At 45.7% G+C, this 16,823-nt stretch overlaps 1 protein-coding gene across 6 annotated transcripts in view; it reads right to left on the bottom strand.

Moving 5' to 3' along the window:
- LOC106574160 (Nance-Horan syndrome protein) overlaps positions 1 to 16,823 on the bottom strand; it is a 105,787-nt gene that overhangs the window by 16,060 nt on the left and 72,904 nt on the right. For all 6 annotated transcript variants that reach the window (XR_006759792.1, XM_045697530.1, XM_045697533.1 and 3 more), the window contains one exon: positions 8,582 to 8,713. Coding sequence is in view for 5 of the 6 variants with exons in the window: in XM_045697530.1 (XP_045553486.1) it covers positions 8,582 to 8,713 (132 nt within the window). In the remaining variant the exon portion in view is untranslated. The remainder of the gene's footprint in view (positions 1 to 8,581; positions 8,714 to 16,823) is intronic.

Genomic DNA, 16,823 nt, shown 5'->3' with positions numbered 1-16,823 from the left:
AGGACTTTATCAAACAAAAGGACCATTTGTTATGTAGCTGGGACCCTTGTGATTGCAACCAGATGAAGATCTTCAAAGGTAAGTGATTTATTTTATTGCTATTTCTGACTTTCGTCACTCCTCCGATTGGTTGGAAAATGTTTGTATGCTTTTGTGTGTGGGGCGCTGTCCTCAGATAATCGCATGTTATGCTTTCGCCGTAAAGCCTTTTTGAAATCTGAAAGCGGCTGGATTAGCAAGAAGTTAACCTCTATGGGCTAGGCGGGACGAATTCCTCCCACCTACGTAACAGCCACTTGAAGCATGTGGCGCGATTTTCAAAACCTTAAAAATCCTATTACTTCAATTTCTCAAACATATGACTATTTTACAGCAATTTAAAGACAAGACTCTCGTTAATCTAACCACACTGTCCGATTTCAAAAAGGCTTTACAACGAAAGCAAAACATTAGATTATGTCAGCAGAGTACCAAGCCAGAAATAATCAGACACCCATTTTTCAAGCTAGCATATAATGTCACAAAAACCCAGAAGACAGCTAAATGCAACACTAACCTTTGATGATCTTCATCAGATGACAACCCTAGGACATTATGTTATACAATACATGCATGTTTTGTTCAATCAAGTTCATATTTATATCAAAAACCAGCTTTTTACATTAGCATGTGACGTTCAGAACTAGCATACCCCCGCAAACTTCCGGGGAATTCGCTAACATTTTACTAAATTACTCACGATAAACGTTCACAAAAAGCATAACAATTATTTTAAGAATTATAGATACAGACCTCCTCTATGCACTCGATATGTCCGATTTTAAAATAGCTTTTTGGTGAAAGCACATTTTGCAATATTCTAAGTACATAGCCCAGGCATCACGGGCTAGCTATTTAGACACCCGGCAAGTTTAGCACTCACCATAATCATATTTACTATTATAAAAGTTTGATTACCTTTTGTTGTCTTCGTCAGAATGCACTCCCAGGACTGCTACTTCAATAACAAATGTTGGTTTGGTCCAAAATAATCCATCATTATATCCGAATAGCGGCGGTTTGTTCGTGCGTTCCAGACACTATCCGAAATGATAAAGAAGGGTCGCACGCATGGCGCAATTCGTGACAAAAAAATTCTAAATATTCCATTACCGTACTTCGAAGCATGTCAACCGCTGTTTAAAATCAATTTTTATGCCATTTTTCTCGTAGAAAAGCGATAATATTCCGACCGGGAATCTCTTTTTCGGCAAACAGAGGAAAAAAATCACAAAGACGGGGGCGGTCAGGTCACGCGCCTAAGCCCAGAGTCCCTTGATCGGCCACTTGAGAAAGGCGATAATGTGTTTCAGCCTGGGGCTGGGATGACGACATTCAGGCTTTTCCCGGGCTCTGAGCGCCTATGGACGACGTAGGAAGTGTCACGTTAGAGCAGAGATCCTTAGTAAAAGATAGAGATGGCAAAGAAGTTCCAGAAATGGTCAGACAGGCCACTTCCTGTAAAGGAATCTCTCAGGTTTTGACCTGCCATTTGAGTTCTGTTATACTCACAGACACCATTCAAACAGTTTTAGAAACTTTAGGGTATTTTCTATCCATATGTAATAAGTATATGCATATTCTAGTTACTGGGTAGGAGTGGTAACCAGATTAAATCGGGTACGTTTTTTATCCAGCCGTGTCAATACTGCCCCCTAGCCCTAACAGGTTAATCTTTTAACCAATGTATAACGCTTGTATTTTCATGAATGTTTATTATTACTATTTATGTAATTTGAATTTGGTGCTCTGCAATTTCACATGTTGTCAGGGTGGGTTGCTAGCGGCACACCTTGCCCAAAGAGGTTTTAAGGCGTGAGACATGGACAACGTGCATATCTTCACCTGTGTCCTCTTTCACCACTCGGTAGTTCAGAGGGCCCATCTGCTCCACAATCCTATATGACCCTTGCCATTTAGGAGCGAGCTTGGCCGAGAAGAATTGTTCAGCTTTTGAGTAAGGATGAGAGCGAAGCCACACCCGATCACTGAACTAGAACTGCATGTCTCGTCTCTTCTTATCATAATTTCTCTTCTGCTTGAGTCGGGCCTGGATCATGTTCTTTGAGACAAGAGCTCTCAAGTTGTGGAAATGGACAACCTGGTCATTGCATGCCGTGTCTGGAGTAACCTGCCGGTTTTGTAGCACCATATCCAAGGGTCCTCGGAGGGGACGACTCAGGTTCAGCTCTGCAGGGGTGACTCCAGTAGACTCTTGCACAGCAGAATTCAGGGCAAATCGAAACTCATGAAGGTGCTTGTCCCAGTGTTTGTGCTGGGTCCCTACATAGGAAGCAACCATTGTTCGATTAACCCTCTCGGTGAGGTTGATCTGTGGGTGATAGGTCGTGATCAACTTCTGTCTCAGGTTACATCTTTGGCAGGTCTCCTCAAAGAGATCAGAGACAAATTGGGAACCTCAGTAAGACAGGATGTAATCAGGCACTCCCCAGCGAGTCAGGATCTCTTTCGTGAGGATGTAAGAGACGGTCCTCGCTGTGGCCTGACGAAGTGCAAACAGCTCCACCCACTTGGAATAGTAATCAACAAAAACAAGCATGTACACATTCTGATTAGAGCGTCTAGGAAATGGACCCAACAAATCCACTCCTAACATTTCCCAAGGTCGGGTAACCACAGTTTGCTGCATCTTGCCAGCAGGCTTTCTGCCTTCTGGTTTGTACCTTTGACAAACCTGACAGTTTTGGATGTGTGACTTCACATCCATGCTCAGATCTGGCCAGTACAGTAATGCTTGCAACCGCTTGTAGGTTTTGAACCTGCCCAAATTACCAGCTAACGGGTCTTCATGGAAATGTTGCAGCAGTTGAAGGCGTAGAGGTTCTGGTATGTATATTTGGTAGTGTTCTGTGAGGTAGTTGTACAACTCGGTAGACTGTCTTCAATGATGGTCAGCTTTGTGGTAGGATTGACCATCTTTTCTCCATCTTCCAGGATAGTCTGGTACAAAGCCTGTACTTCTGGATCATCCTGTTGGGCCTTCCATATGGCCTCAGAAATGGGAAAGTCCGTTTTGGGTGTCTCGACAGGACATTAGCACATGTAAGATGAGGGCCACTGTTACCACAAGCAGGAGCTCTGGATAAGGCATCTGGAATAGTGTTGTACTTTCCTCTTCTGTATTCTACTGCAAAGGTGAACTCTTGCAACCGTAGAGCCCATCTGATGAGTCTGGTGCTTGGATTGTTGGTCTTGAACACCCACACAAGGGAGGAATGGTCAGTGACCACAGTGAAATATCTTCCTTCCAGGTAGTACCTCCACTTTTCCAAAGCCCAGACAACTGCAAGGCACTCTTGCTCGGTTGTGGAGTAGTTCCGTTCTGCTCCATTCAATGTCCGACTGGCGAATGCTAGCACTTCTTCAGTGCCAAGTCCAGTCTGTTGGACTAGGACAGCACCAAGTCCAGCATCACTTGCATCAGTGTAAACTACAAAAGGGCAGTCAAAGTTGGGATGACCCAAAATGGGAGGTGTGAGAAGGTGTCGTTTCAGGGTTTCAAAGGAGGTCTAGCACTCTGCCGTCCATTGGAATTTGGCTCCTTTTCGCTTCAATGTGTTGAGTGGTTCTGCCACCTGGGAGAAGTTTGACACAAACCGATGGTACCATCCCAAGGAACCGTTGAAGGGCAGGGAAATCTTGTACAGCCTTGGTCTTTTCAGGATCCACATGAATGCTGTCAAAAGACACAATATGGCCGAGGAACTTCAGGGAGGTTTGGCAGAAGTTGCTCTTCTTCATGTTTAATGTCAGACCAGCTTCTTTTAGCTTATCCAACACTGTTTGAAGATCTTTAAAGTGTTGTTCTCTGGTCTGGGAGTAGATAATTATATTGTTAAGGTAGACGAAACAGAGCTTCCCTCTGAGCTCACCTAATGCAATCTCCATGAGTCTTTGGAAAGTGGCAGGTGCATTCTTTAATCCAAAAGGCATCACCTTAAAGAAAGCAAGCCCTCAGCACAGACAAAGCAGTCTTGTCCTTGCTTTCCTGGTCCATCTCAACCTGCCAATAGCCACTATTGAGGTCAAGGGTAGCGAACACAATAGCGCCAGACAATGACTCTAGGATCTCTTGGATGGTGGGAAGAGGATAGGCATCAGTCTGGGAAACATTGTTGGTCTTCCTATAGTCCACACACAATTTAAGACTACCAGTCTTTTTTGGGACGAGGACAACAGGAGCAGCCCAGGGAGAGGAGGAATGTTAAATTATATCTTGTGTCAACATATCATTAATGAGTCCCTTTTGGATGATTAGCGTCGCTGGGGACAAACAATATGGCTTCTGCTTGATTGGCATTTCCTGTGTAAGGAATATTTTGTGCTTCAGGAGCCCGGTGCATCCCAGCTTTGAAGTACATACAGAGTTATTATGCAACTGTTCCAACAGCCTTAACTCCTCTGGCTGTTCCAGCTGAGCCCTTCTCACAGTCTGTAAAAGGAGATCATCAGAAGGATTACCAAGGGTTAGTGGTACCGGAGCAATGGCAGAGGAGACTGCCACATTTGGACCCCAATCATGTAACGTTGTAGCTTCTGATTGGAAGAAATGCTTCTCGTTCTGATTGTGTGGAAACCAGTAGCAATTGTGTGCGATATCAATCTGGACACCACTGAAGTACATGAAATCAATTCCCAACACGACAGGAAAAGCAAGGTTCTTGGTAGGTATAATAACTGAAGGAATCATATAGGAGCGGTTTCACAGGCGGAACTCTACCTCACTCCATCCAAGTGGTCGTTTAGCCTCACCATCAGCCAGATAGTGGACCTTCTGTCCACGTCTTCAAGTTGTATTGTGGACCTTTAACCTCCTTCCATAGTTTCTCATTGAGCAGTGTGTAGGATGACCCGGTGTCCAGGATGACTCTTCCTGTCCAAGGGCCTATGGACAGGTGTAACATCAGTTGGTGCGGTATTGACTGAAAGGAAGGGGATGTCGACGGGTGGGCGTAGGCAGTGATTCTTGGGGTTTCAGCTCTGGTCAAAGCACTCAGAGTAGGATGGTCGATCCTGCGAAGAGAGTTAGGTGTGTTGGCCTGTTGTGATTTGTAGTTTCTGGAAGGGTTTACTTGATACTGATTTGGACATGAAGCTGAAGAATGTCCCTTTTGGCTACATCTCCAACAGAACATGGGAGGGGTCTTGGCTGGAGACTCTGGCTGTTGTTGATGGTCTGGCTTGGGTAACGGTTTGGGTGTCTGTTTCTTTCTCTGGTCATATTGCTGTTGGCATTCTCTGTCCTTCTCGAACTGCTGTCCCAGGCGAACCAGTCCATCGTCAGTGGTGACTCTTTCGCGGAGTTGACTGGCTAGTAGAGGGTTGATGTTCTTCAAGAGCAACTTAATGACCTCTTCCTCCACCGTATGCAAAGTTTCAGAAACTCTTTCTTTCTTCAAATCAAATTTTATTTGTCACATACACATGGTTAGCAGATGTTTATGCAAGTGTAGCGAAATGCTTGTGCTTCTACAGTGCCGTAATATCTAACAATTCCCCAACAACTACCTAATACACACAAATCTAAAACGGGTGAATGAGAATATGTACATGTAAATATATGGATGAGCGATGGCCGAGCGGCATAGGCAAGGTGCAATAGATGGTATAAAAATACAGTATATACATATGATGAGTAATGTAAGATATGTAAACATTATTAAAGTTGCATTATTTAAAGTGCCATTGTTTAAAGTGACTAGTGATCCATTTATTAAAGTGTCCAGTGATTGGGTCTCAATGTAGATGACAGCCTCTCTGAGTTAGTGATTGCTGTTTAGCAGTCTGATGGCCTTGAGATTAGCAGCTGTTTTTCAGTCTCTCGGTCCCAGCTTTGATGCACCTGTACTGATATCGCCTTCTGGATGATAGCGGGGTGAACAGGCAGTGGCTCGGGTGGTTGTTGTCCTTGATGATCTTTTTGGCCTTCCTGCGACATCGGGTGCTGTAGGTGTCAGGAAGGGCAGGTAGTTTGCCCCCGGTGATGCGTTGTGCAGACCGCACCACCCCCTGGAGAGCCTTGCGGTTGAGGGCGGTGTAGTTGCCTACCAGGCTGTGATACAGCCCGACAGGATGCTCTCGATTGTGCATCTGTAAAAGTTTGTCAGGGTTTTGGGTGACAAGCCACATTTCTTCAGCCTCCTGAGGTTGAAGAGGCGCTGTTGTGCCTTCTTCACCACACTGTCTGTGTGAGTGGACCATTTCAGTTTGTCTGTGATGTGTAAGCCGAGGAACTTCAACTTTCCACCTTCTCCACTGCTGTCCCTTCAATGTGGATAGGGGGGTGCTCCCTCTGCTGTTTCCTGAAGTCTACGATCATCTCCTTTGTTTTGTTGACGTTGAGTGAGAGATTGCTTTCCTGACGCCACACTCCGAGTGCCCTCACCACCTCCTTGTAGGCGGTTTCGTCGTTGTTGGTAATCAAGCCCACTACTGTTGTGTTGTCTGCAAACTTGATGATTGAGTTGGAGGCGTGCATGGCCACGCAGTCGTGGGTGAACAGGGAGTACAGGAGGGGGCTGAGCACGCACCCTTGGGGGGACCCCAGTGTTGTGGGTCAGCGAAGTGGAGATGTTGTTTCCTACCTTCCCCACCTGGGGACAGCCCGTCAGAAAGTCCAGGACCCAATTGCACAGGGCAGGGTTAAGACCCAGGGCCTCCAGCTTGATGATGAACTTGGAGGGTACTATGGTGTTGAATGCTGAGCTGTAGTCAATGAACAGCATTCTTATATAGGTATTCCTTTTGTCCAGATGGGATAGGGCGATTGTGTCGTCTGTGGACCTGTTAGGGAGGTATGCAAACTGAAGTGGGTCTAGGGTGGCCGGTAAGGTGGAGGTGATATGATCCTTGACTAGTCTCTCAAAGCACTTCATGATGACAGAAGTGAGTGCTACGGGGCGGTAGTCATTTAGTTCAGTTACCTTAGCTTTCTTGGGTACAGGAACAATGGTAGCCATCTTGAAGCATGTGTGGACAGCAGACTGGGATAGGGAGCGATTGAATATGTCCGTAAACACACCAGTCAGCTGGTCTGTGCATGCTTTGAGGACGCGGCTAGGGATACCATCTGGGCCAGCAGCCATGCAACGGTTAACAAGTTTAAATGTTTTACTCACGCCAGCCACGCAGTCCTTGTTAGCGGGCCTCAACGGTGGCACTGTATTATCCTCAAAGCGGGCAAAGAAGGTGTTTAGTTTGTCTGGAAGTGTGGCGGTGTCCGTAATATGGCTGAATTTCTTTTTGTAGTCCGTGATTTCCTGTAGACCCTGCCACATACGTCTCGTGTCTGAGCCGTTGAATTGCGACTCCACCTTGTCCTTGTACTGGCATTTTGCTTGTTTGATTGCCTTGGAGGGAATAGCTACACTGTTTATATTCAGACATACTCCCAGACCTCTGTCCATGGTTATATGCGGTGGATAGTGCTTTCAGTTTTGCGCGAATGCTGCCATCCATCCACGGTTTCACGTACTCTCTCTGCTGGTGTCCCCAGGGCTCAGTTCTAGGCCCTCTCGTCTATACACCAAGTCACTCGGCTCCGTCATATCCTCACATGGTCTCTCCTATCATTGCTATGCGTATGACACTCAACTACTTTTCTCCTTCCCCCCTTCTGACATCCAGGTGACGGCACGCATCTTCTGTGTGCCTGGCAGGTATCTCCGCTCTGATGTCAGCCCACCACCTCAAGCTCAAGAAGACGGAACTGCTCTTCCTCCCGGGGAAGGCCTGCCCTTCCCTACCTTCAGGCTATGCTCAAAACTTACACCCCAACCCGAGCACTTCGTTCTGCCACCTCTGGTCTCTTGGTCCTCCCACCCCTACGGAAGGGCAGCTCCCGCTCAGTCCAGTCCAAGCTCTTCTCTGTCCTGGAACCCTAATGATGGAACCAGTTTCCCCCTGAAGCTAGGACAGCAGAGTCCCTGTCCATCTTCCCCCCTGAAGCTAGGACAGCAGTCCCTGTCCATCTTCCCCCCCTGAAGCTAGGACAGCAGAGTCCCTGTCCATCTTCCCCCCTGAAGCTAGGACAACAGAGTCCCTGTCCGTCTTCCCCCCTGAAGCTAGGACAGCAGAGTCCCTGTCCATCTTCCCCTGAAGCTAGGACAGCAGAGTCCCTGTCCATCTTCCCCCCTGAAGCTAGGACAGCAGAGTCCCTGCCCATCTTCTTAAAGCTCCTGAAACCCTATCTCTTCAAACAGTATCTGAAATAATTCCCCTCCTCACCTCAACCCCCCAAATACAAATAATAATAATCCTGAACCAACACCTGCACTTGACCCCCCCCCCCTGCCCTTCTAGCTCTGACTTTGCTGATAACTGCTTTGAGGAAAAATGTACTTACTATGACTGTGATATGTAGCTATCTTAAGATGCACTAAGTCGCTCTGGAAAACAGCATCTGCTAAATGACTGAAATGTCAAAAGTTTGGGTTTAAGTTTAGGGCTAAAATTAGTTATACCTAGGTCTATAAATAGGACAGGTCGTAGGGTTCAAGGTTAGGTCTAAGGTTAAACATACCTAGGTCCTGCGGAACACTTCTAGGAATCCCGATGACAGTCTTCCGTCTCCTCAGCTTCCTCCTCCTCTGAAGTACGGACTGAGAGTGGATCAGCGAGCAGTGCACACTAGCGTCTCTGTGGAACTGAACCCCTGCAGAACAGCGCAGACACAAGACGTGTGAGAAACCTTTGTATATTAGTGACAGCAGCAAAGTCCTCTACTCTCTTTCTCACACTGAAGCAAGCAGAGATCAACAGCTATAGTTCTAGCTAGAATCTATAGTAGTTCTAGCTAGAATCTATAGTAGCTCTAGCTAGAATCTATAGTAGCTCTAGCTAGAATCTATAGTAGCTCTAGCTAGAATCTATAGTAGCTCTAGCTAGAATCTATAGTAGCTCTAGCTAGAATCTATAGTAGCTCTAGCTAGAATCTATAGTAGCTCTAGCTAGAATCTATAGTAGCTATAGCTAGAATCTATAGTAGTTCTAGCTAGAATCTATAGTAGTTCTAGCTAGAATCTATAGTAGTTATAGCTAGAATCTATAGGAGCTCTAGCTAGAATCTATAGTAGCTCTAGCTAGAATCTATAGTAGTTATAGCTACAATCTATAGTAGCTCTAGCTAGAATCTATAGTAGCTCTAGCTAGAATCTATAGTAGCTCTAGCTAGAATCTATAGTAGTTCTAGCTAGAATCTATAGTAGTTATAGCTAGAATCTATAGTAGCTCTAGCTAGAATCTATAGTAGCTCTAGCTAGAATCTATAGTAGTTCTAGCTAGAATCTATAGTAGTTATAGCTTAACTAATATTTCCACAGTGAACAAGAGGGAAGGTCAGGATACAAGCTGTATCTATCAACAGAAAAATATAGATTCATGTGTCTGCCACGAACAGATTCACGCTATTGCCACGTACAGATTCACGCTACCGCCATCTGTAGATTCACGCTACCGCCATCTGTAGATTCACGCTACCGCCATCTGTAGATTCACGCTACTGCCATCTGAGTTGATCAGGCTGTTGATTGTGGTACTGGTTTGGAGCTGTCATGCTGCACTTCGCTCCGCAGGTAATATTACATTTCATTACATTACAACGGTTTGATTTGTTTGATCTGAGCAATTTTTAGCTAGCTACATAGCTGTCTTTGTATCAAAGATAATTGTGTAGTTTAGAGTAATTATCGAGGTTAGCTAGCCAGCTATTTTCGTCCGCCGCGACGCCGTTCTCCAAACTTAGTCAACACTGCTAGCTAGCCAACTTCTACCGACTAGCAGCACTGTAGAAACTAATACATTACAACAGAACAATTTGATTAGTGTAGTGTTAGCTAGCTACATAGTTGTCTTTGCTGTCTTTGTATCTAAGATAATTGTGTAGTTTTAGAGTAATTATCGAGGTTAGCTAGCCAGCTATTTTCGTCCGCCGCGACGCCGTTCTCCAAACTTAGTCAACACACCTAGTCAACATCAAACCCACTGCTAGCTAGCCAACCTTTACTGACTAGCAGCACTGTAGAAACGAATACATTACAACGGAACGATTTGATTAGTGTAGTGTTAGCTGGCTACATAGTTGTCTTTGTCATAGTTTGACAATTGTGTAGTTTAGAGTAATTATCGAGGTTAGCTAGCCAGCTATTTTCGTCCCCCGCAACGCCACTTTCCAAACCTAGCCAACTTTTACCGACGAGCAGCATTGTAGAAACTAAATACATTACAAAGGAACGTCTTGATTAGTGCTATGTTAGCTAGCTACATAGTTGCCTTTGTATCATGATAAGGTGTAGTACTGAAACTATCGAGGTTACCTAGCCAGCTACACTTTCAAACAAAGTCAACAACGCAGCCACTGCTAGCTAGCCTACTTCACCAGCCAGCAGTACTGTATCATTTTAGTCATTTTAGTCAATTAGATTTTTGCAACGTAAGCTTAACTTTCTGAACATTCGAGACGTGTAGTCCACTTGTCATTCCAATCTCCTTTGCATTAGCGTAGCCTCTTCTGTAGCCTGTCAACTATACGTCTGTCTATCCCTGTTCTCTCCCCTCTGCACAGGCCATACAAACGCTTCACACCGCGTGGCCGCTGCCACTCTAACCTGGTGGTCCCAGCGCGCACGACCCACGTGGAGTTCCAGGTCTCCGGCAGCCTCTGGAACTGCCGGTCTGTGGCCAACAAGGCAGAGTTCATCTCAGCCTATGCTACCCTCCAGTCCCTCGACTTCTTGGCGCTGATGGAAACATGGATTGCCACAGAAAACACTGCTGCTCCTACTGCTCTCTCCTCGTCTGACCACGTGTTCTCGCATACCCCGAGAGCATCTGGTCAGCGGGGTGGCGGGACTGGAATCCTCATCTCTCCCAAGTGGACATTCTCTCTTTCTCCCCGGACCCATCTGTCTATCTCCTCCTTTGAATTCCATGCTGTCACAATCACTAGCCCATTCAAGCTTAACATCCTTATCATTTATCGCCCTCCAGGTTCCCTTGGAGAGTTCATCAATGAGCTTGACGCCTTGTAAGTTCCTTTCCTGAGGATGGCTCACCTCTCACAGTTCTGGGTGACTTTAACCTCCCCACGTCTACCTTTGACTCATTCCTCTCTGCCTCCTCCTTTCCACTCCTCTCCTCTTTTGACCTCACCCTCTCACCTTCCCCCCCTACTCACAAGGCAGGCAATATGCTTGACCTCATCTTTACTAGATGCTGTTCTTCCACTAATCTCATTGCAACTCCCCTCCAAGTCTCCGACCACAACCTTGTATCCTTTTCCCTCTCGCTCTCCTCCAACACTTCTCACTCTGCCCCTACTCGGATGGTATTGCGCCGTCGCAACCTTCGCTCTCTCTCTCCCGCTACTCTCTCCTCTTCCATCCTATCATCTCTTCCCTCTGCTCAAACCTTCTCCAACCTATCTCCTGATTCTGCCTCCTCAACCCTCCTCTCCTCCCTTTCTGCATCCTTTGACTCTCTATGTCCCCTATCCTCCAGGCCGGCTCGGTCCTCCCCTCCTGCTCCGTGGCTCGACGACTCATTGCGAGCTCACAGAACAGAGCTCCGGGCAGCCGAGCGGAAATGGAGGAAAACTCGCCTCCTTGCGGACCTGGCATCCTTTCACTCCCTCCTCTCTACATTTTCCTCTTCTGTTTCTGCTGCTAAAGCCACTTTCTACCACTCTAAATTCCAAGCATCTGCCTCTAACCTTTGGAAGCTCTTTGCCACCTTCTCCTCCCTCCTGAATCCCCCCCCCCTCCTCCCTCTCTGCGGATGACTTCGTCAACCATTTTGAAAAGAAGGTTGACGACATCCGCTCCTCGTTTGTTAAGTAAAACGACACCGCTGGTCCTGCTCACATTGCCCTACCCTATGCTTTGACCTCTTTCTCCCCTCTCTCTCCAGATGAAATCTTGCGACTTGTGACGGCCGGCCGCCCAACAACCTGCCCGCTTGACCCTATCCCCTCCTCTCTTCTCCAGACCATTTCCGGAGACCTTCTCCCTTACCTCACCTCGTTCATCAACTCATCCTTGATCACTGGATACGTCCCTTCCGTCCTCAAGAGAGCGAGAGTTACACCCCTTCTCAAAAAACCTACACTCGATCCCTCCGATGTCAACAACTACAGACCAGTTTCCCTTCTTTCTTTTCTCTCCAAAACTCTTGAGCGTGCCGTCCTTGGCCAGCTCTCTTGCTATCTCTCTCAGAATGACCTTCTTGATCCAAATCAGTCAGGTTTCAAGACTGGTCATTCAACTGAGACTGCTCTTCTCTGTGTCACGGAGGCTCTCCGCACTGCTAATAGCTAACTCTCTCTCCTCTGCTCTCATCCTTTTAGACCTATCTGCTGCCTTTGATACTGTGAACAACCAGATCCTCCTCTCCACCCTCTCTGAGTTGGGCATCTTCGGCACGGCCCACGCTTGGATTGCGTCCTACCTGACAGGTCGCTCCTACCAGGTGGTGTGGCGAGAATCTGTCTCCGCACCACATGCTCTCACCACTGGTGTCCCCCAGGGCTCTGTTCTAGGCCCTCTCCTATTCTCGCTATACACCAAGTCACTTGGCTCTGTCATATCCTCACATGGTCTCTCCTATCATTGCTATGCAGACGACACACAATTCTTCTTCTTCTTTCCCCCTTCTGATAACCAGGTGGCGAATCGCATCTCTGCATGTCTGGCAGACATATCAGTGTGGATGACGGATCACCACCTCAAGCTGAACCTCGGCAAGACGGAGCTGCTCTTCCTCCCGGGTAAGGACTGCCCGTTCCATGATCTCGCCATCACGGTTGACAACTCCATTGTGTCCTCCTACCAGAGTGCTAAGAACCTTGGCGTGACCCTGGACAACACCCTGTCGTTCTCCACTAACATCAAGGCGGTGACCCGATCCTGTAGGTTCATGCTCTACAACATTCGCAGAGTACGACCCTGCCTCACACAGGAAACGGCGCAGGTCCTAATCCAGGCACTTGTCATCTCCCGTCTGGATTACTGCAACTCGCTGTTGGCTGGGCTCCCTGCCTGTGCCATTAAACCCCTACAACTCATCCAGAACGCTGCAGCCCGTCTGGTGTTCAACCTTCCCAAGTTCTCTCACGTCACCCCGCTCCTCCGCTCTCTCCACTGGCTTCCAGTTGAAGCTCGCATCCGCTACAAGACCATGGTGCTTGCCTACAGAGCTGTGAGGGGAACGGCACCTCCGTACCTTCAGGTTCTGATCAGTCCCTACACCCAAACGAGGGCACTGCGCTCATCCACCTCTGGCCTGCTGGCCCCCCTACCTCTGAGGAAGCACAGTTCCCGCTCAGCCCAGTCAAAACTGTTCGCTGCTCTGGCACCCCTATGGTGGAACAAGCTCCCTCACGACGCCAGGACAGCGGAGTCAATCACCACCTTCCGGAGACACCTGAAACCCCACCTCTTTAAGGAATACCTAGGATAGGATAAAGTAATCCTTCTAACCCCCCCTAAAAGATTTAGATGCACTATTGTAAAGTGGTTGTTCCACTGGATATCATAAGGTGAATGCACCACTTTGTAAGTCGCTCTGGATAAGAGCGTCTGCTAAATGACTTAAATGTAAATCTGTAGATTCACGCTACCGCCATCTGTAGATTCACGCTACCGCCATCTGTAGATTAACGCTACCGCCATCTGTAGATTCACGCTACTGCCATCTATAGATTAACGCTACTGCCATCTGTAGTTTAACCTCTTGGGGCTAGGTGGGACGCTAGCGTGCCACCCGTGGTGCACTCCATCAACAGCAGGTGCATTTCAAGAGCGGCAAATTTGAATCCAAATAAATGTCAAAATTCAAATTTTTCAAAAATACAACTATGTTACACCATTTGAAAGATAAACATCTCCTTAATCTAACCACGTTTTACGATTTCAAAAAGGTTTTACGGCGAAAGCATAAATTTAGAGTATGTTAGGACAGTACATTTACAAGAGTTGTGTGTAATGTTTTGTCAAGTCAAAGACAGGGTCACCAAAACCATAAAACCAGCTAAAATGATGCACTAACCTTTTACAATCTCCATCAGATGACACTCCTAGGACATTATGTTAGACAATGCATGCATTTTTAGTTCTATCAAGTTCATATTTATATCCAAAAACAGCGTTTTACTATGGCATTGATGTTGAGGAAATCGTTTCCCTCCAATAACCGGCAGTCAAGTCAGCGTCACAAATTAAATAATTAAAATTAGAAAACATTGGTAAAATATTATATTGTCATTTAAAGAATTATAGATTTACATCTCTTGAACGCAATCAACTTGCCAGATTTAAAAATAACCTTACTGGGAAATCACACTTTGCAATAATCTGAGCACTGCGCCCAGAAAAATACGCGTTGCGATACAGACTAGACGTCATGTTGGGGAGATCTAAAATCGAAAATACTATGTAAATAATCCATTACCTTTGATTCTCTTCATCAGATGTCACTTCCAGGTATCACAGGTCCATAACGAATGTAGTTTTGTTCAAAAAAGCTCATCATTTATGTCCAAAAATCTCCGTCTCGTTAGCACATGATGTAAGCCAGCCGGACTTCTCGTCATGAACGAGGGGAAAAAATATATTTCCGTTCGTTCAAACATGTCAAACGTTGTATAGCATAAATCATTAGGGCCTTTTTTAACCAGAACATGAATAATATTCAAGGTGGACGAATGCATACTCTTTTATAACGTATTGGAACGAGGGTACCCAACATGAACTAGCGCGCCAGGTGTCTAATGGGACATCATCGTTCCATGGCTCTTGTTCGGTCAGATCTCCCTCCAGAAGACTCAAAACACTTTGTAAAGGCTGGTGACATCTAGTGGAAGCAATAGGAAGTGCCAAAATATTCCTAAACCCCTGTGTTTTTCAATGGGATAGGTTTAAAGTCAATACAACACATCAGGTATCCACTTCCTGTCAGAAAATGTCTCAGGGTTTTGCCTGCCAAATGAGTTCTGTTATACTCACAGACACCATTCAAACAGTTTTAGAAACTTTAGAGTGTTTTCTATCCATATATAATAAGTATATGCATATTCTAGTTACTGGGTAGGATTAGTAACCAGATTAAATCGGGTACATTTTTTTTATCCAGACGTGCAAATGCTGCCCCCTAGACCCAACAGGTTAACGCTACTACGCCACTGCCATCTATAGATTAACGCTACTGCCATCTGTAGATTAACCTGTTATGGCTAGGGGGCAGTATTTTCACGGCTGGATAAAAAACTTGCCCGATTTAATCTGGTTACCACTCCTACCCAGTAACTAGAATATGCATATACTTATTACATATGGATAGAAAACACCCTAAAGTTTCTAAAACTGTTTGAATGGTGTCTGTGAGTATAACAGAACTCATTTGGCAGGCAAAAACCTGACAAGGTTTCAGGCAGGAAGTGGCCTGTCTGACAAGGTGTCGTTCTTCTTGTCTCTATTGAAGAGTGAGGATCTTAGCTGTCCCGTGACACTTCCTACGGCTGCCATAGGGTCTCAGAAGGCGGTAAAAAGCGTGCCCGCGTCGACCGAATGCTTTGTTTTCTTTCCTCTGTTTAGCTAAAAGGAGATTCCCGGTCGGAATATTATCGCTTTTTTACGAGAAAAATGGCATAAAAATGGATTTTAAACAGCGGTTGACATGCTTCGAAGTACGGTAATGGAATATTTAGAATTTTTTTGTCACGAATTGCGCCACGCGCGCGACCCTGATTTACCATTTCAGATAGTGTCTGGGACGCACGAACAAAACGGCGCTATTCGGATATAACGATGGATTATTTTGGACCAAACCAACATTTGTTATTGAAGTAGCAGTCCTGGGAGTGCATTCTGACGAAGACAACAAAAGGTAATGAAACTTTTATAATAGTAAAGCTGATATTGGTGAGTGCTAAACTTGCCGGGTGTCTAAATAGCTAGCCCGTGATGCCTGGGCTATGTACTTAGAATATTGCAAAATGTGCTTTCACCAAAAAGCTATTTTAAAATCGGACATATCGAGTGCATAGAGGAGGTCTGTATCTATAATTCTTAAAATAATTGTTATGCTTTTTGTGAACGTTTATCGTGAGTAATTTAGTAAAATGTTAGCGAATTCCCCGGAAGTTTGCGGGGGGTATGCTAGTTCTGAACGTCACATGCTAATGTAAAAAGCTGGTTTTTGATATAAATATGAACTTGATTGAACAAAACATGCATGTATTGTATAACATAATGTCCTAGGGTTGTCATCTGATGAAGATCATCAAAGGTTAGTGTTGCATTTAGCTGTCTTCTAGGTTTTTGTGACATATGCTAGCTTGAAAAATGGGTGTCTGATTATTTCTGGCTTGGTACTCTGCTGACATAATCTAATGTTTTGCTTTCGTTGTAAAGCCTTTTTGAAATCGGACAGTGTGGTTAGATAAAGGAGAGTCTTATCTTTAAAATGCTGTGAAATAGTCATATGTTTGAAAAATGGAAGTTTTTGTATTTTAGAGGAGTTTGTATTTCGCGCCACGCCCATCATTGGATAATGGAGCAGGTGTTCCGCTAGCGGAACGTCTAGATGTAAGAGGTTAACGCTACTGCCATCTGTAGATTAACGCTACTGCCATCTGTAGATTAACGCTACTGCCATCTGTAGATTAACGCTACTGCCATCTGTAGATTAACGCTACTGCCATCTGTAGATTAACGCTACTGCCATCTGTAGATTAACGCTACTACGCTACTGCCATCTATAGATTAACGCTA

This window comes from Salmo salar, chromosome ssa16, assembly GCF_905237065.1.
Source record: "Salmo salar chromosome ssa16, Ssal_v3.1, whole genome shotgun sequence".
In the NCBI taxonomy this organism is placed as follows: Eukaryota; Metazoa; Chordata; class Actinopteri; order Salmoniformes; family Salmonidae; genus Salmo; species Salmo salar.
This window is presented reverse-complemented; position numbering and strand designations above follow the sequence as displayed.